This window comes from Candoia aspera, chromosome 3, assembly GCF_035149785.1.
Source record: "Candoia aspera isolate rCanAsp1 chromosome 3, rCanAsp1.hap2, whole genome shotgun sequence".
NCBI lineage: Eukaryota > Metazoa > Chordata > Lepidosauria > Squamata > Boidae > Candoia > Candoia aspera.
Window position 1 is genome coordinate 161,011,915 of NC_086155.1, and position 24,508 is coordinate 161,036,422.

At 35.8% G+C, this 24,508-nt stretch overlaps 1 protein-coding gene across 2 annotated transcripts in view; it reads right to left on the reverse strand.

Moving 5' to 3' along the window:
- Positions 1-24,508, reverse strand: part of ROCK1 (Rho associated coiled-coil containing protein kinase 1) — a 98,069-nt gene that overhangs the window by 64,712 nt on the left and 8,849 nt on the right. For both annotated transcript variants that reach the window (XM_063299162.1, XM_063299163.1), the window contains 7 exons: positions 11,660-11,741; positions 9,531-9,631; positions 7,323-7,460; positions 6,086-6,261; positions 3,469-3,553; positions 3,090-3,234; positions 210-348 (listed from right to left, as the gene is read on the reverse strand). In XM_063299162.1, the coding sequence (XP_063155232.1) occupies positions 210-348; positions 3,090-3,234; positions 3,469-3,553; positions 6,086-6,261; positions 7,323-7,460; positions 9,531-9,631; positions 11,660-11,741 (866 nt within the window). The remainder of the gene's footprint in view (positions 1-209; positions 349-3,089; positions 3,235-3,468; positions 3,554-6,085; positions 6,262-7,322; positions 7,461-9,530; positions 9,632-11,659; positions 11,742-24,508) is intronic.

The following is a 24,508-nucleotide window of genomic DNA, read 5'->3' on the forward strand; positions in this document are numbered from 1 at the left end:
AAGTACAACTACCAAGAAGGAAAACAAAATAAGCAATGGCACTGACTTTAATGTCTTCAACAACTCATGATTAAAACAATTTCTTAATATGTTATATGAACATAGCCTATATTTTATAAAGAGATGATCTAACTGAAGAATCCATTCAATAATTTAAGTTTTTTTTTAAAAATCACAGTTTTTCCAGAATATGATTTTAAATATATTACCTGTCTGTTAGAAAGCCACAAATAAGATTTTTTGCATCTTTAGAAATATCATTATCATCAGGGAAGCTAAGAGAATTCTTATGGTTCATAATTTTACTATATGTTCCAACCAAAGAATCTGCGTAAAAAGGTGTATCCCCTAAAGCAAGAGAGAGAAAACTGTAAGTCACATAACTGATTGATAATTCAGCTAGAAAAAAATGGCTTTTTTATGCTAATTTTAAGAGCTCAAAATATTCTTGTTATTATATCAAAATCATAAAAAGGAAAAGAATCTTCTATCATCATGTATATTAATTTCTCAAGACCACTTCATATTCATTTTTGTAGAAACTATTTATGTGTTTTCATTCTAAGAAAAGAGCCACAAAAAGAGACTGGGATAATAGGTGTAGGAAAAGAAAACAAGGATGACACAGGAAAGGTGAAAAGACAGAGGATTCAAATAAGCCCTTTTTTTTTTTTTTAAAGTGTGAGGGTGACTGAATTGGCTCTGAAATCTACTCTAGTAGAAACATCTTCTGGCTACTCACAAGGGACTGCAAATGATGTAATTTCAACAATCCCAGATGAGCAAACAGCAAATGAAATTCAACGAGTCACAGAAATTAAGAAACCTAAACATAAAAAGAGATGATACCAATGAGGTCTTCGGAAGCTATAAAGGACTGAAAGAAGTTAAAGAAGAATCAACAGAGGAAGAATCAGCAAAGTAGCAGAGTTTATTGTCATGTATGTATAGCAATATATATCTCGGAAGAAAAATGTAGTTGCTGATGTTTTATTGATACAAGAAATAGAAACTGACTTTATTTATAGGTAGAAGAAATTCTTCGGCTTAGACATTGTATTCTAGAAAGATAGCACTACTAAACTTGAAAGGGGAATACCACCAAGAGTCTCAGTAGATTTGGTTTACAAAAATACAGGTAGTCCTCGTTTAGTGACAACTGGGACTGGCAACTTGGTTGTTAAGCAAAGCATTCATTATGTGAAATCATGACTGTGTTTATGACCTTAATTCAGCTTTCCTTTGCTTTAAAAACCTGTGAAGGTCATAAATGTGAGGACTGGTTGTAAAGTTACTTTTTCATCACCATTGTAACTGAATGGTTGCTGTCCAAGGCAGTCACTAAACAAGGACTATGTGTATAATAAATATGTGATGAAATAGTAGATGAGTTGCCTTTCATTATAGTAGTAAAAGGATACCTGGGCATTTTCTTTGAAAGAGGAGAAGAAATCTAAAGGAAGTTCAGCTGGTCCAGAATGCAGTTGCGCGAGCTGCATTGGGTACCAGTTTGCTTCCAGGCCCAATTCAAGGTGTTGGTTATCACCTTTAAAGCCCTGCATGGCATGCGGCCAGGTTACCTGAGGGACTGCCTCTTCCCCATTACATCAGCCCGTCCCACCCGATCATGCAGAGGGGGCATGCTGTGGACCACGTCTCTAAGACAACTTCGTTTGGCGGGGTCCAGGAAGCAGGCCTTCTCTGCAGTGGCGTCCGCCCTGTGGAACATGCTGCCCCCCCGGAGGTGAGATTGGCCCCATCGCTCCTGGCCTTTCGGAAGAGTCTGAAGACCTGGTTCTGCCGCCTCGCTTGGGGCAGAGAGGGGAATAGATCTACATGGGGATGGCTACGATAGACCACTCCTCCCACACTTGGACTGTTTTAGATTCTTTTGCCACTTGGACGTTTTATTTTTTACTCTTAATTATATTATTTATTGCTGTAATTTTATATTGTATATTTTATTCATTGTATTATTGTTGTTTTAATTGATTACTGTAAACTGCAAAGAGTCCCCCGATGGGAAGAGATGGGCAGGGACAAATTGGATGGATGGATGGGTGGATAAATAAATAAATAAAGTAAGTAAGTAAGTAAGCAAGCAAGCAAGCAAGTTTGAAAGCGGCCTGAGGAAAAAGGCAGTTTACAGTTGAATATAGTAAACAGGGAGAAAGGAAAGAATATACAGTGTATGTAAAAGAAAAGAGAAATACAGGTGGCTTTTTTTGGAAAAGCTATCATTTTGTAAATGAGTACGTGATTATGTACCTTTAAACAGAAAATACTTACTTCCATAAAATATTATTTTAAAATAAAGTTTAAAGATTAAGGCAACGGGCTAGAAACCAGGAGACTGTGAGTTCTAGTCCCACCTTAGGCATGAAAGCCGGCTGTGTGACCTTGGGCCAATCACTCTCTCTCAACCCAACTCACCTCACAGGGTTGTCGTTGTGGGGAAAATAGGAGGAGGAAGGAGTGTTAGGTATGATACCCACCTTGAGTTATTTATAAAAATAATAAAGGTGGGATAGTAAATAAATAATAAAAATAATGGATTGTTTATAAACCATGGTGCTCTGAGTAAATGAAAGACAGAACCCCCTGGCCATACCTAACATACTAATTCTTCTCCTGGTAGTAATAGTTAGAAAGAAGATATCTATATAAGAAATCTATATTTATCATTTTGGAGTGAGATTTTAAACTACATTTATCCCCCAAATAATAAGAAATCATGTCATTTATGACCAACTGACAAACTCTGTTTCCAAACTCTAATATATCCAAATCAGGCCAATAAAGTACACTTTGCACATCCATGACCAATTTCTGAATGGCTAAAATTTTTCTATTCACTGACCTAGTATTCAGCAATAGCAATTTAAACCTAAGTATCAATGGCTGCATCTAAGTATCAATGGCTACAATATTATACATATTTACTTTGGAATAAGCATCACTGAACCCAATGGAATTTGATTCAAATAATCTTATTAAGGAGTGGTCTCTACAGTGACACACAGAAATTAAAATTATTAATGAAAATAAAAAATAAGGTAGTTTAGTTCATTTAGTAATTTGATACTCACCCACAAGCATTTCATATAAAAAGACACCAACTGACCACCAGTCACATTCTCGTCCATAATAACCATCACCACCTTGTGATTTTAGTACTTCTGGAGATATATAATCTGGAGTTCCAACAGCTGTATCACATCGTACCATACCTTCCTATAAAAAGAGAGTTCATTTAAAAGAGTTACGCTCTGGGATCTTAATATTACACTGAAAGGTACAGTATATGAAACAAGATGTTTTCTTAGATCTGCTTGGAAAATAAATATTAAAATGAAGTATGAACCCCAGTTAAAATTCTTAATTTAAACACACACTGGTATCTATTTTTCCCAAGTATCGTGATTTTCCACAACCACAAAAGCTAATTAGTAGTTTTTGTCTACTAACCTTATTCATTTTCATACAGGTACCAAAATCTGCTAGCTTTAGATGACCAGATTTGTCTAGCAGCATATTATCAGGCTTTACATCTCTGAAAATAATAAAAGAATTTTATCAGACCAAGTTTTATTTATTAAGCAAGAACAACCCTGAGCTTTATCCCACAAAACAAGTAAGTTATAAAGAAACAACAGCTAGCAAACTGGGAGTCAAACTCTGGATCTTTATATTTCTTCTCCTTTTTGAAACAAATTCTCCTTTAATTGTGATATATACTTTACACTTACATCTTCTCAGTTTATTTTTCCATTTAGTACAGTCTTATTTATGCCAGGGTTCTACAGGGCTTCATGCCAAAATCTTTCACATCATCTATTTCTTGATCCTTTTAAAAGTTCACTGGCATAATAACTGGCCAGTAATGTGTGCCACAGTAAAATCCATAAACAGCAGTACAATTAAAAGCGAAAAGGGGCTGGCATGTATTAGAGTACATTCCCAGAGCACATCCCCCTACTTATAAGATGTAATTGTTTTATACAAACAGATGGGGCATGTTCCATATGCAAGCATCAAGACTCTTATTTGAATTTAGTTCTACAGCTATCCAAATAACTGATATTGAAAGAGAGCACATTGGATATGGACTCAATTTGTTAAATATGCAACTTTACATTTCCTTTTCAGCTAACCCAAATCAGGCAATGGATATCCTCTGACAAGGTAACAGCCTATAATTTACAGGTCATTCCAGAAAAGATGGGGGTATTGTTGGTATCGGTTGTCTGTCCCAATAAGTAGTGCTCAAGCCATTCTAGAGGCACCTATACTCTCTCTTCAAAGATCAGATATGCAAATTGGGAAAGCTCCTAGATCTATCATTGTCATTACAAGCACAGGTGGTCTCAATACCTAGTATTGCATTTCATCAGCTTTACAAGCTGCAACCCTATATGGACAGGCATAGCTTGACATCAGTTATACAACCTCTGCTAATCTATTGATTACTGTACAAGGAAGTACTTGTTTCAGGGGTTTTTTTGTCCATAATTGAACACCAGTTTCCTGGCTGATACCATTAGACATTAGTATTTTGTCTAATGCAATGACTGCCATCTATTTTCAGTACCAGTTCTGTCTTGACATCGAAATATAAAGCTGTGAATGATTCTGGCCTCTGTTCCTCTAAAACAGTGTTTCCCTACTTTGGCAACTTCTAGATGTGTGGACTTCAACTCCCAGAATTCCCCAGCCAGCATAGCCATTGCTGAGAATTCTGTGAGTTGAAGTTCATACATTTGAAAATTGCCCAGGTTGGGAAACACTGCTCTAAAAGGAACGTCTCCTTTCTAATACCTTCCCAAATGACTCTAATCATGCACAAAGGCAAATCTATATGACTTGAATGAGGAAGGCCTCCTCAGTTGCAGGATGTCAGCTGTGGAATACCCTCCTCAGAGAAGCAATCTGGTATCTATATTAATATTTTTTTAGCAGGTGGCTAATACATTCTTTTATTAAGTATATTTATTGTCAGGTTTATTTTAAGTGTGCACATTATATTGGAATAGTGGCTTCTATACATTATTTTCACATTTCTTGAATAATTAAAGTATTTAACAGTTTTACTGCTTTATTTTTTGTTTTAACCAAACTTGTAATCTATCAATACAAATCTAGTTATTAGGCAGATTAAAAACATGAATTAAATAAAGAGAATCTGCTTACCTGTACTCTCAAAAGTGCTAAAATAGTCTTATTTTGCCTTTTTGTGGACATACTATCTTCATGTTTTGTGGAATATTAATCTAGTAAAAGTTGATTATCCATACATTGTTCACTTTTATTCGTAACAATGTCATTTCACTAGTCACTGACTGTAATAAAGCATATCTATCTGTCTATCATTGTCATTTTCTCTATAATGGGGATAGAAAGTCATGATTTTGTCATAATGCTTTTGATATTCTTTAAATTCTTGGTTATTGTTATTTAAATGGTTTGCCACACACATTTATGCAATGTTTGTGCAAACAGGTGTAACAAAGATATACCTAATTAATAATGGTTTGGATCTTAACTATTTATGCAAGCAGAAGCTCTTGGAAAGGGGCTTCCCCAACTGTCCAACTCCTTTTGTCACATGGGACAAAGATGTAATGGGACACAAAAAGCTTTTGCCCTAATTCCAACAGAAAGATTTTGCAGTTTGACATCCTATGCTGTCCATGAGAGATGTAGAGAACTGAAAGGAAACAGCTACAATCCCTTATATGTACTGCCTTCTCTTCATACAACTAGGTTCAAAGCCAGTGTGAGATGATACATAAATTACTCAGATAACTATTTCACTGTAAGCAAAACATACCAAGGTTTCTAACATACCAAAATAATATGGCCCTCAAAACAAGCTTTATAATTTACACACAGTAATAGTCTCATTCTTATTACAAATTTATTGCAGAGGGTATGAAACAATTAAATTTCATGTGCTGATCACCTCCAATTTGCTCAAGCTTGACACTGTAAATAGTCCAGTAGTATTATAAATGAAAATTTCAAAATACTATTATTTTAATACAGTTTAGAAGCCAAAAACATCAGCTACTATAAAAATAGTTACCTGTGAATAAAACCCATGGAGTGAATAGCATCTAATGCAAGAACAACTTCTGCAGTATAAAACCTTGCCCATTTCTCAGGGACATCATAGTTGCTCATTAAATTCACCAGATCCCCACCAGGCATGTATTCCATCACCATATAAAGGTAACGATCATCTTGGAATGCATAAAACAACTATAAAAGATAGTAGACAAAAATCATTGTGCGCTGCATTCCTATCATTGCTATTTTCTTTTTGAAAGAGGAAGCGTAGTGCATTTGAGTTTTTTCTTAATAGTTGAAGCCTAAATTGCATTCTTCAATAAGTCCATCAAACAAAATAAAGGTCAATCTATTTTACACATACACACATACATACACATAGACTGATTACATGCATACATAAATACAGAGAGAACTGAATATCCAACTGAAAGAGAGACAAAGAGGGACGACTCAAAAATTTATCACTATCACATAAGCTTACTATAGGGAACCAGAGATATCCAACTACAATCTCAATTTAAGCTAATTATATCTCTGCCACATGCAGCTTATTAACTCTTCCTTTTGCACAGACTGCAATTCAAAGCAGGAAAGTCCCTAATTAACCACAGTTTTACAAATCAACACTGAAAGTCACAGATACTAACTTCGTAACGCACCAGAATATTAATAGACAATCTAAATTAAAATACTGTCTGGATCCAAAATTAATAACCATGATTTTCTAATTTGGATAAAACAAAAAACTATTGTTAGAAACTTCCTGCTTTAACTGCAAAGGGACGGGAAGGGCTGCATGTTCAGGAAAATGGTCTTGTGTATTTTGGTTGAACAAACTGGGATATGACTGTTTAAACCAGGCCATTCAAAGGCAAATGTTGTACCTTCTGTTACATAATTCAGCACAAAAGTAAGATGAATGGCTAATATGAACATACTAAACAGATTTTTCATAATTACTTGTCAATTAGCATTGTGCATAATTATCAGTTTATTTCTTTGCATTCCAGACTACAAACTGCAAAATATTTTTACTGAAATTATTTTATTTATTGGAATGAATAAATAATCATATATAAGATATATATTCAAATACAAATATATTTGAGTGCTTTTAAATTGCAGGTCAGTAAATTAACATGGTTTTAAATTATATGCAATCTATATTATTGACAAAACAAAATTTTAGACACTTATTTGAGACAAATATAATCATTGGCAAATGTGAATCCAAATAAAAATCAGTATACCTGCACAACCCAAGGGCTATTTGCAAATGCCATGATATCTCTTTCTTCCCAAAAGAATGCAGAATCTGATCTTTTTATCATCTCAAACTTGCTCAGAAGTTTCATGGCATAGACCTTTCGGGATGACTTGTGTCTTACCTTTAAAAATAAAATATTACAATGAAAAAAATTAACTTAAGTATGAAACAGTAAGAGTACACTCTATTTCCATTAGGTATATGAAAAGGCTATATGTTATGTACCTAATCATCTTCAAAGGAAAGCTCTTTTGCATTTCACACAGCATTGTGGTACACTCTGTTCTTCTCCAGCTCTACAAGCATTGTCAATTTACTTATTTCTGTGAACCTCTCCTGCACTCCACAGCCCTAGAAAAGATCAATGCTATTGCCTACCTTCATAACAGGGGTAGATATTCTACAACTAAATATTTTGAAATGTTGTTGGCCAAAGGTCTTTCTATCTGTGAAGGAAGCTGCGAAATCTTTATAGAACCAGTATATCATTTCCTAGATATGTCCCAAATTTGGCATTAATTTTCTAAATTCAGTAGTTTATCTTTAAAAACATTCATATCTGAACTGCCCCTATCTGTATAGCTAATTTGTATTTTTCTCCCGATCTATAGCACCTGAAATACTAAAAATGGCTAAGGTTTAAACATTTTCCCACTTATTTTGGGGAAAATAAGTGAGATGCCATTAAATTAATATATCTGAGAATTAACTGCATTGCATTCTTCAAGCACTACTGCAACAAGACCCAAATCCTTCATTCAATAATATATTGTAGTTGTCAGTTCTGTTTACAACACTAAGTTATAAAATGATACATAATCATACAAAGTAAATACCTCCAAACTTAAGTTATGATATACTATTTATTACTTCATATATTAAAAACCTATTAAGGTGGAAGAAATGGAAGAACCCATTTCAGTCCAGTGGTACTAAGTAATGCAGAGGGGATGCACAGAAAAAGTAGGTGGAACAACCAACTGTGGACATGCAGCCTTTCAGTTTTTTTCCTAAAGGTCTGTGTACTATTTATATATACTGTCTATCCACAAAATGCCTTATTTCCCAACACTGTAATTAGATTTTAAAATAGTTGCTACTGTCAATGGATTTTTAAAAACACCGATGGAAGAGCATGAAGCCATTATTTATGTAGATTACACATTAAGGAGAGAAAGACAAAACCTCTCTCCAGAAGGAAAACCTTCCTCCAGAAAAATGTACCTCTCACAGCAATTAAGATTTTAAAACAAACTCACTGAAAACAATGGAAGCTATTTTAATTCTACTTGCAGTGCAGACTGGAAATCTAATCTCTCATCTTAGATAAAAAAAACTTCATATATTTACATTAAAATTTACAATATGACCTGCCAAAATGTATCTCAGTAACTAGCAACATTAGAACATAGTATTTTGTTCTGTATAGTATACTGTAACAATAGTTTAATTAAAATAGGAATGGAAACAAACATAATAAATAGCAATTATTCTACGTTTTAAGATGGGATAAATCTTGCTTTTTATATATAATACAAAGAGCATGCTAAATAATGGTCTATTTTAACTATAATTTAGTTGATTCATAGTTAAGGAGCCAGAAATTATTTTGCAGATAAAGTAGTTGTGGTTTATTTGGTAATTTTTGTTGTTTTTTCAGTTGATCTAATTGTGCATATCTGGCTTGCTTACAAGTTTATACAGGGCATAAAAATTAGGCAAGAATAAGCCAAGAATCAAACTGTATTTCCACTCACAAATCATGTTACTCTACAATTCTATTCAGTAAGAAGGCTTCATTTCAGATCATCATTTACTACCATAAAACTAATCATGGTTCATTCCCTGATGATTTTCACACAAAATGTACTGAAAACTAGAGATGGCATTGTTGTATTGTCAACTGCTCCTTGAAGGAACCATAACTTTTTCAGAACCCACTCATAAAAATACACATTTGAGCTAAGGGAGTATTAATGAGGCAGCAACAGGGTCCAGCCATATAAATCACATATAATTCTAACTTATTTTCAAGTTCCAAAATTTTGGCAGCAGAGAAACTGACACAAACATCTACCACATGTAAAAATATTCCTTTTTCATTTGGATAGCAACTTATTTTAAAATTTCCATTTTAAAATAAAACTTAGTCTTAGCTATACATAAAACAACCATACATAGAATAACCTACCAATTGAACTTCTCCAAATGCTCCTCTACCAATCACTTTCACTACTTCATAATCTTCAGCTTTCATACGGAGATCTCTTACTTTGTTTATTGTGTCTTTGTCTGTGAAGAAAATATAAAGAAAAAATACTGTAGCACAAAGCATAAAAAGTCTTTGAAATAAATTTACATATAAAAATATACTGAGTAAATGTCTGATTTCAATTATATCCCATTTGCTGGTTATTTCTTGAAACATCTGTTGTGTATTAAATACAGAAATTGTTTAAGGACAATTTCCCAGCTCTTATCCAGGCTACAAATATCTTCTTTGAATCTCAGAAAGATTACTTTCCATTCCCATAGCAACATTCAAATGACAAATACAACCTCACTGTGGAAACAAGATATAACTTTAACACTGGCTATTGACAGTTAAAGAAAAAAATTATTAGAACAATTTGCTTTCCTCACCAAAATAATCAGCTACAGTGCTATACAAAAGATTTGGTCACAACATAAAACGTCTTTCAGTGTTTAGTTTTTACTGTTTTTCATGTTATTTTTTTAATTACCATGAAAACATAAGCAAGAAGCTCTGCATTTTAAAAGCACTACTAGCAGGAAACAAAATATAATAATTTAAATTCCCAGTTGACAGTTACTCTAACTCCAAATTTGGTAACATGCTATTTTAATCCACATGGGTCAACATTGGTATGAGATTATACCAAAAAATTAACATTTCAGTTCTGTGGATATAGAATGAAACTACTGAAATAACTTTTTATAATGCAAAGTTCAAAGGAATAATATTAACATTTTGAAAACGGAATTAGTGAGGTTCTTAGAAAGAAATACTATAGAATGCTGTCCTCTAACTACTGCAAATTATCAATGTAATTTTACTTGAAGTGATCACAATAAAACTCAGCAAATGATTGTGCCAAAAATGTGTCAGGTATCATCAAATACATACGACTGCCTGAAAAAAATCAGTACAATCAGAACTGGCTCTATAATACTGAGCTAGGAACTCAGGTAGCAGATTCAGAGCAATGCGGAGGAGTAGTCTGCCAAACTGTTCACAAACTATACTGTCTTCCCCATCCAAACTAAGTTCATGCATATATTCCCCTCCAAGTGTTCAGTGGGAAAGATAGTAGGATGGCAAGAAAAGGGCAGAGAAAGAAAACAGTCACACACAAAAAAGCAGTTATAGTGTTTTAACATTAATTGCTTGATTGCTGAAACCTGCTCTATCTTTTCCAGAGCCTCCAAATGGAGGGCTTATGTCCAATGTTATACCCTGTCTAACCTCACATCCTGCTTCTCATTCCTCTCCCAGAAGTTATCCTGTGTTCCATGATCACTGAGTATGCTCAATCCTTACTGAACTATTTGGGGAGCCTGTTTTCCCATTCTATATGTAAACCTTGGAGTTCCTTCCAAAGCTGATGAATCTGTTTATTCTATTTGTCTTGCATTTTGCTGCATTTTGTTTTGTGTCACCTTCATATCAGTTTGTTATTTTTATTATGTTACATTCTTGCTAACATTTATGAATATGAACATTTTCAGTGTAGGCTACATTACAAGGTTATATTTATATATTTGGAATACAAGAAAAAAAATGTAAGGATTCAGAATTTTAGATAGATTGTTTTTTATCATTTTACTCACAGGCTTTCTAAAGATGCATACTTGCAGTTCACCTACTTCATCCTCAAAGTCCTAGCCTCTTTGTAGTGAAGGAGCTAGAAGAGGGACTATAAATCTTCTTGTAAAGTACCCAGAAGAATAAAAACTTCACAGCAACACTGCTGCTTCTAAGCACAGGCTCAGCGCTGACACACAAAAGCCACCTCCCTTGTCACTACTTTATTCTTTTTATTTTGCTTTTTTCAAAGAAGTTTAGAGGGCATCCTTGGTCAACCTATTTTATTATAACTTTATGAAACAGATTAGTTTAAAAATATTGGTTATGAATACAACTCCTCCAAAAGCTGATTTCAATCCTCCCCTCCCCCGCAAATAAATAATATAGTATGCATCATCAACATAAAAAAGAAATTAAAGAAAGAAAAAAGTAAAGTCTACACAGATTAGATAATCAGAAATCCAGTATAGAGTATGTATATATATACTTACATTTGTTTAAAAAGGTGTCTATGTTTTTATTTTTCCTCAAAGCAGGAAAATCCAAATCGTATACCAAGGCATCTAATCCATCCTGAGGAACAAAATTGGTATTTTTTTAAAGAACATAACTAATAAGTATTAAATAAAGACACATCTCAAGTATGAGTGTATGCATATATTCCTTTCCTATTGGTTTAGTGGGAAAGATATTAGAATCGCAGGAAAAGGGCAGAGAAGGGAACTTGTATCATGAGAAAACAGCAATGTCTTTAACTAACTGCTTAATCACACTCACAAATGCTAAGCATTTTAGTATGATTTTAGTGTGAATTAGTACATAATATTTTAGATATATTATTTAGATATCTAAAATATTATGTAAGAATACATACTAAAATCTAGAAATCTGTACACACAGAAAAATATTTCAATCCACAGCAGTCATGCATTTTAGGATATTATAGTCAATTGAATATTCAAGGCAGCTAACAACCACTAGAATGAAAAATAAACAATAAGGAAGCAGACTAAAAACTAAAAATATTAACAATTAACAGTTAAATGACTGGTGAAATAGAAATTCTTAGCAATTCCCCTAAAGAGAGAGATTATGACGACCAAAGCAATTCCCAAGGGAGTTTGGAACAGCGCAGCCCTCTCCTGTGTGTACTTACTAACAGAACTCTAAAAACAGGAACATCTTCGGAATGGCTTCTTCTACAGAACCTAATGCTCAAATTTTTAAAGAATCATGCTTAAGTAGTTTAGCAAGCAACAGCACAATGAAACATATTCTAATATTAATCAGGACATGAGCATCAACAGAATAGTCATTGCTTCAGGAGGGACACAAGGAACAGTGAGGAAGAAGACATCTGCCTAACCAGTCAAAAAGCTGAATCAGTCTTGGCTATCAATGGGGTGACATATATCACAGCCAGATGGCCCTCACATCCAAGCTTCTATTATATTTATTGTTATTATTGTTATTATTTTGATTTCTATTCTGCTTTTTTCCCTAGACAGTGCTCAAGTACTCAATCATAAAAAGTAAAAAAAGAAATAAAGTCATATTAAAACACTTAAAATTAACCATTAATTTATTCAAACCGAAAAGGCCTGGCTACAGAGAAAACTCTTGACTTGTTTCCTAAAAGCAGAAAATGAGGACTGAGTGCAACTCCAGAAGTAATTTATTGGATCTTCTACTCTATGCTTGAGAAATGGAACTCAGATTGTGATGGTACCTTCGTTAATTCCTTTTCAACTATCTCAAAGTAAGCAATCCCTCAAACAGAATCACCCCAAGTGACTAAACACTTTAAAAGTCAAAAATATCATGTTAAAATGTGCCTGGAAAATGACTGGCTACCAGCACTAATCTTTCATCAAAATGTAATATGCTCCTAATATATTGATTTCCTGCCTGGTTGCTGCATTTTATAACAACTGATGCTTTTGGAAGCTCCTCAAGTAAAGCCTCACATAAAACACTGCAACAGTTAAATCAGGATATAACTATGACATGGATAGCTGCTGCTATATTCTGCTGGTTCAGGAACCATCACTCGTGGCACACCAAACATAATGTTTTTGTTACGGCCACCAATTCAAAATCTAGGTGAAGATCAATAAATATTGAACAGATGCCAAACTATGGCCAACCTTTTGAAAATGGCCTATTACTTCTCTGCCAACTGTATTAGCCTTGACTTATTAATATCTATTATTAATGGAAATATTTCATTTTCCATTTTTTACTTTTATAATGAGACCTTTCCATGAAAAAATATGGAAATATGTAAATGTAAATCAGTAATTTAAATTGGCCTTTCCCCCCATGTTTTAAATTTCTTTCACTTCAAAAACAAATCTGGTTGCTCTACAATCTATTCCACTTTATTACACCAAAAATCATCTGTATCACATAATACACAATATCACCACCCCACTGCACAATCCATATCCTTCATTAAATCAATATGGTTTTGTAATTCCAATAGTAAACCAAAATTTGAGAAAATAACATTAGTGCCATGGATCAGAAAAATATTTAAGGAAAAAAACTTGGCAATACTTTGAATAAGGTTTTTTATTTCTCTATCACATGCACAAAACTAATCTAAAATGCAGCAAAAATCAAACACAAGATGTTTTTTAAAAGGTAAGTAGCTTTATGCAATAAAATAGATACGATGTTTTCTGTTCATTCTCTAAGTACAAAAGCTGGTAAGGGTTAGAAGCATACGAAAAACAGTAATACTCTTTTGGAAGACTGGCTCTATTCCAAGCAAAAAATGTCCTTTCATCTTTTCCTTTTTTGGGCAGAGTAGATTTTGGAACATGCAGAGATAGCTTCTGATCCATTATTTCATTCAAATATAACTAGTTGTTTTCTTCCAAACTGTTTTAGAAATAAATGTGCCATTTGTATTTTTGTTTAATGTTTAAAAAACATGCAGCAGACAGTACATTTTCAGCTTAGTGTCTGCCCTAATAACAATTGTCTATCTATTGAAACAGCATTCTTGGTTTGATTAACCATTAGACCCTAACCACTATGATACAAACAGGCTTCAGAGAGAAGCAGAGCTTCAGTCTCAGAAGTACTGGTGCCAAAGACTCATTTTCTGTAAAAGAGATCACCATACCACTATACTAAGAACACTCCTTCTAAACCATAATTGAAAGTAGTATTTCTAGCTTCTGGGTTGCTTGCCAATCTTATTCCTCACTGTAACTTTCTGATATTCTTCCCAACGCTGGATTGTCTTCAATATTGTTAGCACAACTGACAAAGTTCATTTCACATTTATGGTCTCTGTGATCTACCACAACCAAACTAAACGAACAGTTTATTAATACTAGTATGACTAGAAGTCACAACCATAGCTGTTTAAAGGTTAAGAATGAAAGAATTCTGTAAGAATTTGTGAAGAATAAATTCAGTTTTGCCTCTAATTTCTCTCACAGAATTAAATATGAATGAAATGAACTAATGCAGAATAAAGAATATAGAGCTCTACACTCAATCTTCCTTAGAACTCTTCATATTTGTAGTTTCATGTCATTTTCTAAAACTAGATTTAATATTCAGAGAATGTGATTTTAATGTCTTATTTTGATGTGCAAATTAACATAAGTAGAATAGATAACTCACTTTGTGGATGGGATTCAATAAAGACTTCCCAGTGGGGCAACAATGCCCTCTTCACTTTGTAACCTCCAGCAATACTTCACACTCAACTCCAAAAAGCCTTCCAACAATCCAGAATTTAGAGGAGGAGAATAATAAAAAAGAGCCTTTCTAGTTCTTTCTTCCAATACTAGCAAACCCCATTAACCAAAAGCCTGGATCCAAACCATATTTATTTATTATTCAAATTTAATTACCGCCCATCTCCCCCAAAAGAGGGACTCATATTCTGTATTTTTATTACCAATTTGGGGGCAGAGGGAAGAGAGGAGGTAATGTTGTTTCTGGCCAAGCTGTATCTGTATTGCTAGCAAATGTATATTGATACGTTTACATCTGAATCTAATCATGCACCTCATTTTTTCATAATCAGCCCCTAGTAAGCTCTGTATTTAGTTTCCTAAAAGGCATATTTTTCAATATTAAAAAAAAAACAGAAGAAAACTTATCTACTTTTTATAGTATTTTTAACAATTCTGCTTAATCAACTGCAGGCACTCTGAACTATCATAATTCAGGAAATAAACATGAGGTAAGCAGTTGGAGGCTGACTCTTTGTTCTGATGCAGATCCAGCTGTATCCCTACCTCTATAAAGGAAGTGATAAACTCTATTGCTACTGCCAGTTAAAGAAGGAAGGCTTGAAATGAGCAGTAAGGGGGAAGAACTGAGGGTAAGGGTAAAAATTAGGCTTACCCAATAGAATGGGAGAAAGCAGAGAAATCTACTGAAGAAGAATCAAGAAGGTGAGTTGAGGTGCAGAGGGCTCACCAAACATGATTATAAAGTTAGCAGAGAGAATGAAGTTAGAGTGGAGCAGTATGAAAAAACTTAGAAAAACTTGTAAGGTCTACCAACATGCTATGAACAAAAAGGAGATCTCTGTGCATGTTTGAAGTCAGGGGTGGGTAATCCTACTGAGGAAGAAGAGGTCCAAAATTTAAATGTGCTCATGTACATGTGGACAAAATTTTATACCTCTGTTTTTGTGATATGCTACTCCAGGGCTTATGTGAAGGTTTTTATCAATTTCCCACACCAGCATAGAAAAAAGCTACCTTCAATTTTCAGTAATTGTAGTTGGGGGCTCAAATAACCACAGAATAGGAATTTGAGGACTATAGTTTTCCCAGCAATGGGTATCATGTGTGTGCAGATGGAGGAGGGATCTTGAAAGAAATTAGTGACCATGCTGAGTTGTGTGCTGGCTGTGTGCAGGACAAAACTTGGGGGGAATGATCTTGAGTGAGTGTGAAACTTTGGTTTAAAGGTAGAGTTTGTTATTTAAGGGCTTTGCCTCTCCCTCACATTCAAATTCAGGGGCACAATACTTGTATTTTAGTGTTACCAGTTTCTATGAGATGGTTATTTATGACTGGTCACAACCATCAAAGCAACCATTTTGTGACTGTGCCTATATCTTATCAAAATTCCAAATATGCCTATAAGCCTCAATTACACCCATACAAAACAATGTATCTACTGTCTTCAACTAAAGATTACTGAGTAAAGCAGTATAATTCTATCAAAGAGTCTTTGATAAAAAGAACAGATATATGCCGTATTTCTCCAAGATCATTCCTGCATATTTTCAACGTAACAAACTACACAAATCATGCAGGATTTACTTAAGAGTATTTCTTCTCATCTATCTATAGCTATATTTCCATTCTGACATACCTTAGTATAATCTTAAAAGTATTATTATAAAGCTATAAATGATATTAATGGCCATGTTATTCAATTATATACTAATAAAACTGAATATTAAAATTTAAATGCTATATTCATTGTACTACATGTACATCCCCAAACCTATGCACCCTATGTGTATATATTTTCATTGATACAATATGCATAAATACACAATATTGTTTTCAATTTTTTGTTTAATTTTAACAAAATTAAAGTTTACTTCTCCAAAGAAAAAGATCTAGTTATAATTCTACACAGACACACACACACAATGTTTTTACTTGTTAGCAAGCAACGCTACTTCATATCAGCATGTCAGACTGATAATAACAGAATGAAGGACAGTGAAATATAAAACTTCAAAAGGAACTGCAGTCAATGAGTCTTTTAATCACAAGTTACTATATATATTTTTGACATTCCAGGACTAAAGTATGAATAATTGTTTCTACATAAGCCCAATTTTTTAAAGTAATTTAAGCTAATTCAAACTGAACTATACTTTTACAGAAGTTAAAATTATTTTGCATATGAACACAAACAAGAAAATATTACTTGTTATTTGTATTACTGACCTTCTAGCTTAAGGATTTAATGTAATATTAAGCATGTTTTTCTAGTTTATATCAATTAATTTAACAATTAAAATTTAAAATGGAAATGGCTACTTGATCACTTGAAAGGGAAAAGTTGCAAGCCAACTTTCAAATAACATCTCAAACATTTGCCAGTATCTTGCATGACACTTGGTACAAGCATCTTGCAAAAGGTAAGAAATATAGTAAGAGCAACAGCAGAGATCTCCATATATATGACTAACAATACAATTCATTACAGGTAGCCCTTGCTTAGCGACCTAAATTGGGACTGGAATGTCCATCAATAAATGAAGCAGTCATTAGGCGAAACATCACACAACTGCACCACGTAGTGACATAGGACGTAGGGATCGGTAGTCCCACTTGAGGTTGTTAGGTGAAGACTGCATCGTCATTAGGTGAGAACATCCTGCCCTGCCCACCTACGCTTTAACTCCCCCCACCCATCTATCTCCCCCATCTCTGCTCTTTTGGCTGCCCTACACTCCACTGCCACTACCTACCTACAGCATGCTTCATCAGCAGTGGGAGGAAGAAGACAGCAAAATCAGCTGGGGGCGGCAGGGTTCAGGTGTGTAGGGCAGCCAAAAGGGCACAAATGGGTGGGCGGGGGAAGTTGAAGTGCACACTGTGGTTGTAAATGCAGGCAGGCTGCCAAACACCCAAATTTTGATCACGTGACCACAGGGTCGCTGCAGTGGCAATAATTTTGAGGACTGGTTGTAACTACCATTCATTCAGCTCCATTTTAACTTCGAACAGGTGCTGAAAAAATGGTCATTCAGCAAAGACTACTTGTATTTTTTACTTTTCCTCTTAAGTCTTCAAGAACAGTTATGAGTTATATCTGCCTCCTAGCAGAGAATTATAAAATACACATAGGATAACTTGCATGGTTACACTACATGAATTAACTATAAAGTTGTCTGCAAGTCAAGCTTGATTCCTAATGACTTCATAAACATGTTCATGTAGTTCTTTTGATACCATGATGGAAGTGGCTTATACCCTTCTGGGACATTTTTTCAAACTCCCAGTCTAACCTACAGCTGATAGATTTCCTAGTGGTCTAACAACCAACTAGCTAGGTCCATCCCTGCTGAGCTTTATTATTTATTTATTAATCAAATTTATAAGCCATCCATCTATCCAAAGATACTTTGGGCAGCAAATAAAAGTAAGAAACATGAGTAATTATAAAACACACACAAATTCAGGTTGAGGGCCCCTCGTGAAAATCTGCATAGATTGGGTTCATAACCCTAATTTTATTATTTGATTTCTCAGTTTTTTTAAAAAATGTGTGTTTAAAAGTATCCTTTTGCCCCAGGCATTTCCTGTAACAATTCAAGATATGACCAACCTATACAAACATTAAGCTCTGTTACTGGAAGAAGCCAGATAATAAATGGGAACATGGTAAGAATTAAAGGTATATCTGAAAAGGAAAAAAATAAAGGTAGTCCTCATTTAGAGACTGCAATTGGTTCTGGCAACTCGGTTGTTAAGTGAAGTAGCTGTAAATGAAAGTCATGTGACTGCCACTGTGCTTACCATTTTACTTCAGCTTTCGTTTGCTTTACAGTGTCAGGAAGATATGACCCCAAATAGCTGGGTGAGCCCAAACAGTGGGGAAGGTTTCCAGAACCCGACTCACAAGGAAGCCAGGTAAAAGGGCAAATCTTATAGTCCTTTTCCCCCATTCTCCAGCCCTTTAGAATGCTCACCCCAGTGCTGGGATAATTAGCAAGAAGAGAATTAATGTTTGCATTTACATTAATTGGAGAGGAAAGGATTACAAGAGAGTAAGCAGGCACACAATGGGGAATACATTTTGAATGTGCTAGCACTGGCTGTTTGCCTCCTAAGCAGCATGTAGCGGTGCTAGACAAACAACAGCCATTAGTGTGAAACTGATTAGGGTCTTGTTGGTATTAGACAGCAGCGCTAGCCTGTCGGGTTCTAATCAACTAATTAAAGTTACAGAGCTGAGCTTGTTAACTTGTGGTTAGCACTTTTTAGGGAAGCACTGCAGTGCAGAGAAAAGCAGCTTCGGAAGAGATAGCTTGTTAATGGCAATCTCTCTGCTCTGTGTGGGGAGGGTGGAAATGGGTCAGGCACAGGACAAAACATCTAAACCAGGGTTTCTCAACCAGGGTTCTGCAAGAGGTCACTAGGGTCCCCTGGGAGATCACAATTTAAAAATTTATTTCAAATTCTGGCAACTTCACATTAAAGAAGTTTCTTTCTTTATTTTTAGTTTAAGAACACTGTTTATGCATCTATACAGGCCCATATATGAAATAAATATAATACAACTTACTTTTGTAAGTTGTGGCCTATATTTAAGCCTGAATGTACAGGGATTCCCGAAGGCCTGAAAAATATTTCAAGGGTTCCTCCAGGGTCAAAAAGTTGAGAAAGGCTGATCTAAACAGTTCCAAATCAGGGAACACTGCCAGATAAGACCTCCTTCAAATCTTATGCAATACACAGCAGTTTCTAGCCAGTAAAGGCAAGAATGAACGGCTCCAGCTAAACTTATGGCATGGAAAGTTCTAGGAAGACCTGCCTGCCAATAGGAAATACCACAGAGAGGTATCAGTGGCAGCTGAGGGTGACCTCTTCAGATGCAGACTGCTTTGGCACACTGATCAGCTGCCACAAAACTGCCAGAAATCACCTTCACTTCTGTGCATTCTTTCTTTTCTCTCCCTTTCTATTTCTTCCTGGCTCTCACAATGGAGCTGATAGCTACTGTTCCTCCTAAAAAGAACATAAGCCTGAACAGAGGCAATTTCTCCATGGAATAGAAAGATTTCTTTAAGCTTTTCCTTTTAATTAGAGGAGGTGGCATCAACCATTTCCTGTTGGCCCTATGCCAGGTGATAGAACAGACAAATCTTAGCCGGGTGCCAAAATTTAAGTACATATCTGGGGGCAACACCTTAGAGAGAGCACTATTTAACATTCTCATTTGAGTATTTCTGCTATTGATACAAAAAGACAAGAATCTACTTTAGATCTGAGAATATAGGCACAATGATTAGCATTTCTTTATGTACTTCAGTTCTAATTCTTTTACTTTTAATGTTATAACAGTTAGCATTATGCATACATTTTTATACATATTAGTATGATACAATAAAGTAGGTTTTTTTAAAAAGGTATTGCAATCCAACTTTAGAATTTGAGTTCAGCCTAAAAGGTGATCAATGCAGCTTTTCAAGATGTTAGTATGATGCCTAGCAACTGTTCTAATTAGCATCTTAGAAGCCACATTTTACACCTGTAACTTGCTGATAGTTAGAAAAATCTAAGTGAGCAACACTCTCAAAGTGAAGTGCTAACCCACCCACAACAGGCTATCAAGACACACCCAAACACCTCCATGTTTTGGAGATTTAAACTAAATTTACTGATCTTTGACTCTCAAATGTCCAAGGTACTGATCCAGCATCTGTGCAGCCTCTCCTGACTAAGGAAAAAAAAATACAACTGAATGTTATCAGCAAATGTCTCTCATACAAATGTTATAACAAGCATGGTAGGCTAATACTGCAGAAGTACTGTACACGGCACTATTGCTTAGGGAGTTGATCAAAATTCATCAATGCACCTTTCTAGAATGTATATAGTCCAGCAGAAATACAGTATCATTCTTCACCCAATTTTACAAAATGCAGCAAGATACCATAAACTACGATATTTAAAGTCATTAAAAGAGCCAGAAAAATTAACAGTGAGTTATTTATTCCCTTATCTCACTCCCAGGAAATATTGTCCATGACAATCACAAAGACTATTTTCATAATGTATCTGTTGCCTTTAAGTATTTCTGGAGCTATTCAGCCATCAAATTCTCAAAACCTTAATCCTAGACATAAGTAAATGTTTCATTTCAAAATGTTCCTCCATCGTTGTTATGAAAGGATCAGGATGTGATGTAGTAACTTGTGGGCATCTTCACCAACTTGCAATGCTGCTTATTTCTCCAGGTGGAGATAGTTGCTGTTGAGGGGCTGTTTGAAACAGTTTAGAACCTACTTATACTTTATATCACCAGCCCAAACCCACAAGAATATTATGTTAGGCTCCAGCAGCAAGACATGATACCTCTTTCTCCCACAAGCTGCTAGAGGAAAAGGATGACAAGGAGCAATATTTTAATCTGAAGAGAAAACACCATTTCTCCTCAGATTAAAATATTATGAATACATCTTCCATCCCACTTAGACAAATTCTGCATGCTACTGCTCCAGAACCACTATTATAGGTCATGAAAGATAAAAATCAATCATACATATAGTAATGACATGATAGTACCTGGATATCTCTATTGTACTAACAGTAATATCAAGTTTCAAGTAAACACTAATAAGCTCAGTCCAAACAGTATGCAGCAAATGTGTCACAGCAGAGCTGGGAGGGAGATAGGTGGGTGGGGGGAGTTAAAGCACCCCCCCAGCCGTAAATGTGACTGTGCCCAAATTTTGATCATGTGACTGCAGGGGTGCTGCAACAGTTGTAATTTTGGGCACTGGTCATAACGCCATTTTTTCAGCGCTGTCGTAATTTTGAATAGTTGCTGAATGAATGGTCGTTAAGTGGAGACTACCTGCATGCTGTTTTGATTGTCATATGGCAGTGAAGACTGCACAAAAAATTGTTATGCTGTGATTATATAATTTGGGAAGGTGTGCAGCAGGAAGATATTTGGTGATGTAAAAGACTATTTCAATTCAGTTTATTGGTTTAAATAGAGTCATTGGAACCCAGCTTCTTGATCATTTCTTCCATGTGGCTCCTTCAGAACGCTATCTTCTCACCTTACGCTATTTTCTCAGCACTGCTGAGAAAGGAGCCACATGGAAGAAACGACCCAGAAGCTGGGTCCGAAAAGGACTTGGCAAGGCAGCCAAGTGTTTTTGCTTCGTCCACGGTGGCTGAGTGAAAAAGACAAAGGTAGGTACGGGGAACTGGGAGGAGGCAGCTGGGTGAAGGAATGCAGGCTATTGGCGGCCAATGGGATGCCTCATGGGTGGGCTTCCCATCCCCAAGGCAGGTTGCAGGGCTTCCAAAAGGGCAGAGATGGGGGGGGTGGAAATAGGCAGGGGGGAGTTGAAGGCAGTGTTTGGGGCTGGGAGGAACCAAGCCCGGAATGGCTTGGATTGGGGTGGGTGCTCAGGCTAATGGTGGGTAAAATTCACTTAACGATGGCAAGGGGAATTGCTAGGATTGCCATCACTAAGCAATGCCATCTTGCTTTACAACCGCACGGCTTAGCAATGGAAATTCCGGGCTCAATTACTGTCATTAAGTGAAGGCTACCTGTACTCTTACAAGAATTTGACTGCATCGCTTAGTGACAGCAATACCTGCAGTCCCGGTTGCTGTCATTAACTGAATTCCACAGTTGTTAGGTGAGGCAACTTCCTGTGGGCTTCCCACACCAAAGTCACTGGGGAAGTCGGCAGGAAGTTGCAAGTCCCTGGCCAGCAGGCAAGTAAGTGGCTGCTGCTGGGTGGGGAAGGGAGTGAGGGGGTGCATGGGAAAGGCGCTGCTAGGGTCAGGGAGGGTGCACGAGGTGCGAGGGGTTGCGCTAAAGGCATGGGTTGGGGAGGTTGTGAAGGGGTGAACAAGAGGTGCGATGAGGGTCGGGAGGGTGTACAACAGGCATGGTATGGGTCAGGGAGGGTGTGTAAGTGACCCACGTAGCACAACCATAGAGGGGCTGGAGGAGGGTGCATGGTGGGGGAGACTTACCCAAGCAATTTGCAACCTTCCCTGTCAGCTTCCCCACTGACTTTCTGGGGAAGCTGGCAGAAAAGGCTGCAAATGGCTATTACATGACTGTGAGGCACTGCACCCGCTAAGTGTGAACCAGTTGCCAAGTGCCCAGATCACAATCACGTGACTGTGGGTGTGCTGGGACAGCCAGAACTCCAAGGACCGGTTGTAACCACCATTTGTTCAGCAAGGTTGTAACTTCAAACGGTCGCTGAATGAATGGTCATAGGTTGAGTACTACCTGCATTAAAGCCATAATTTTTGTTTTGCTTCACTGAAGCACATCCTCAGAAAAAGTGACCAAGCTCTACTGAGGGAGGTGGCTCATCAAATGTATTATTGTTAATAACCATTTTCATCTAATTGTTTTATGAGACTGGCCGGAAGAGAAATCCTTGCTATGTAGCCATAAAATCCCAATCATTAATGGATTCCATCTCTCTCTGTAATAAATTATCTTAGTCAATCCCTTATTTCTTGAAGAAAAGCAGCTACAGAGACCTGAAATATAATATTTTTATCCTACTTTATATCTGAATGTATGTACATATGTCAACTCAAGGCAGTGAACATACCTAATACTCCTGCCTATTTTCCTTACAACAACAACCCTTTGAGGTAGGTTGGACTGAGAGAGACTGGCCCAAAGTCACTCAGCCAGCTCAGAAATGGCCTGACCTATCCCCAAGGGGGAAAGACCAAATCTAAAACATGATCCTTAAGAATGTGTTGGTCCAGTGATGTACTAAAACCTGTTTCTCATAACTAAGAGCCTGAAACTTTATGGTAGCTAACAATTAATTTGGTTAATTGTTGGTTTACAATTAACTATAATTTAAAAACACAAATTTTTGGAGAAATGTGCAATCAGATTAACCTATTCCAAAACACTTCAAATTTCAAGCACTATTAACCTGATACATTTGTTATATTATTTATGACTGTAAAATACATTTATGAACTTATAAATGAATGGTGTTTTGCACCATTCAGAGCAAGCAGCTTTTATATTTAAAGCCACAAAAATCACATACTGGCTGGTCCAGATACCATGCTAATCATAACTGTGGTTTGCTTAACCACAGCTTGTACAATAAATAACAATTGGCTGGGTTGGGCACACCACTAAGCAATTACTATTTTTTACAAACAATGGCTGGATTATTAAACATGCTAAATCCAAACCAAACCTCATTATGGCTTAAATAATATATATACCTTTACATTTTCCGAACTAATCAAGAGATACTCACTGAGATTAAAGCCATGATAGATTTGATATTTAAATTTATAGAATTTTCCAAATGCCTAAACCATTTAAAATAATGTAAGAAATGCTAGTTGTTGTAATAGAAGTAATTATTTTATTTTTGTATTTATAGAAAATACAACATCAGCAATTTGATACAATAACACTATTTTCCAATGGCTGATGGTACACTAGGGAAAGAATTAGGATGGCAGAATTATAGACTGTTATTAGCTCCTCTGTTTTGTCTGATAAATACAGAGTAGTAAGAAATAGTGCTGGATTAATTCTCTGTAAACAGCTTAGTATAGGGCTTTCCTAACTTTTTC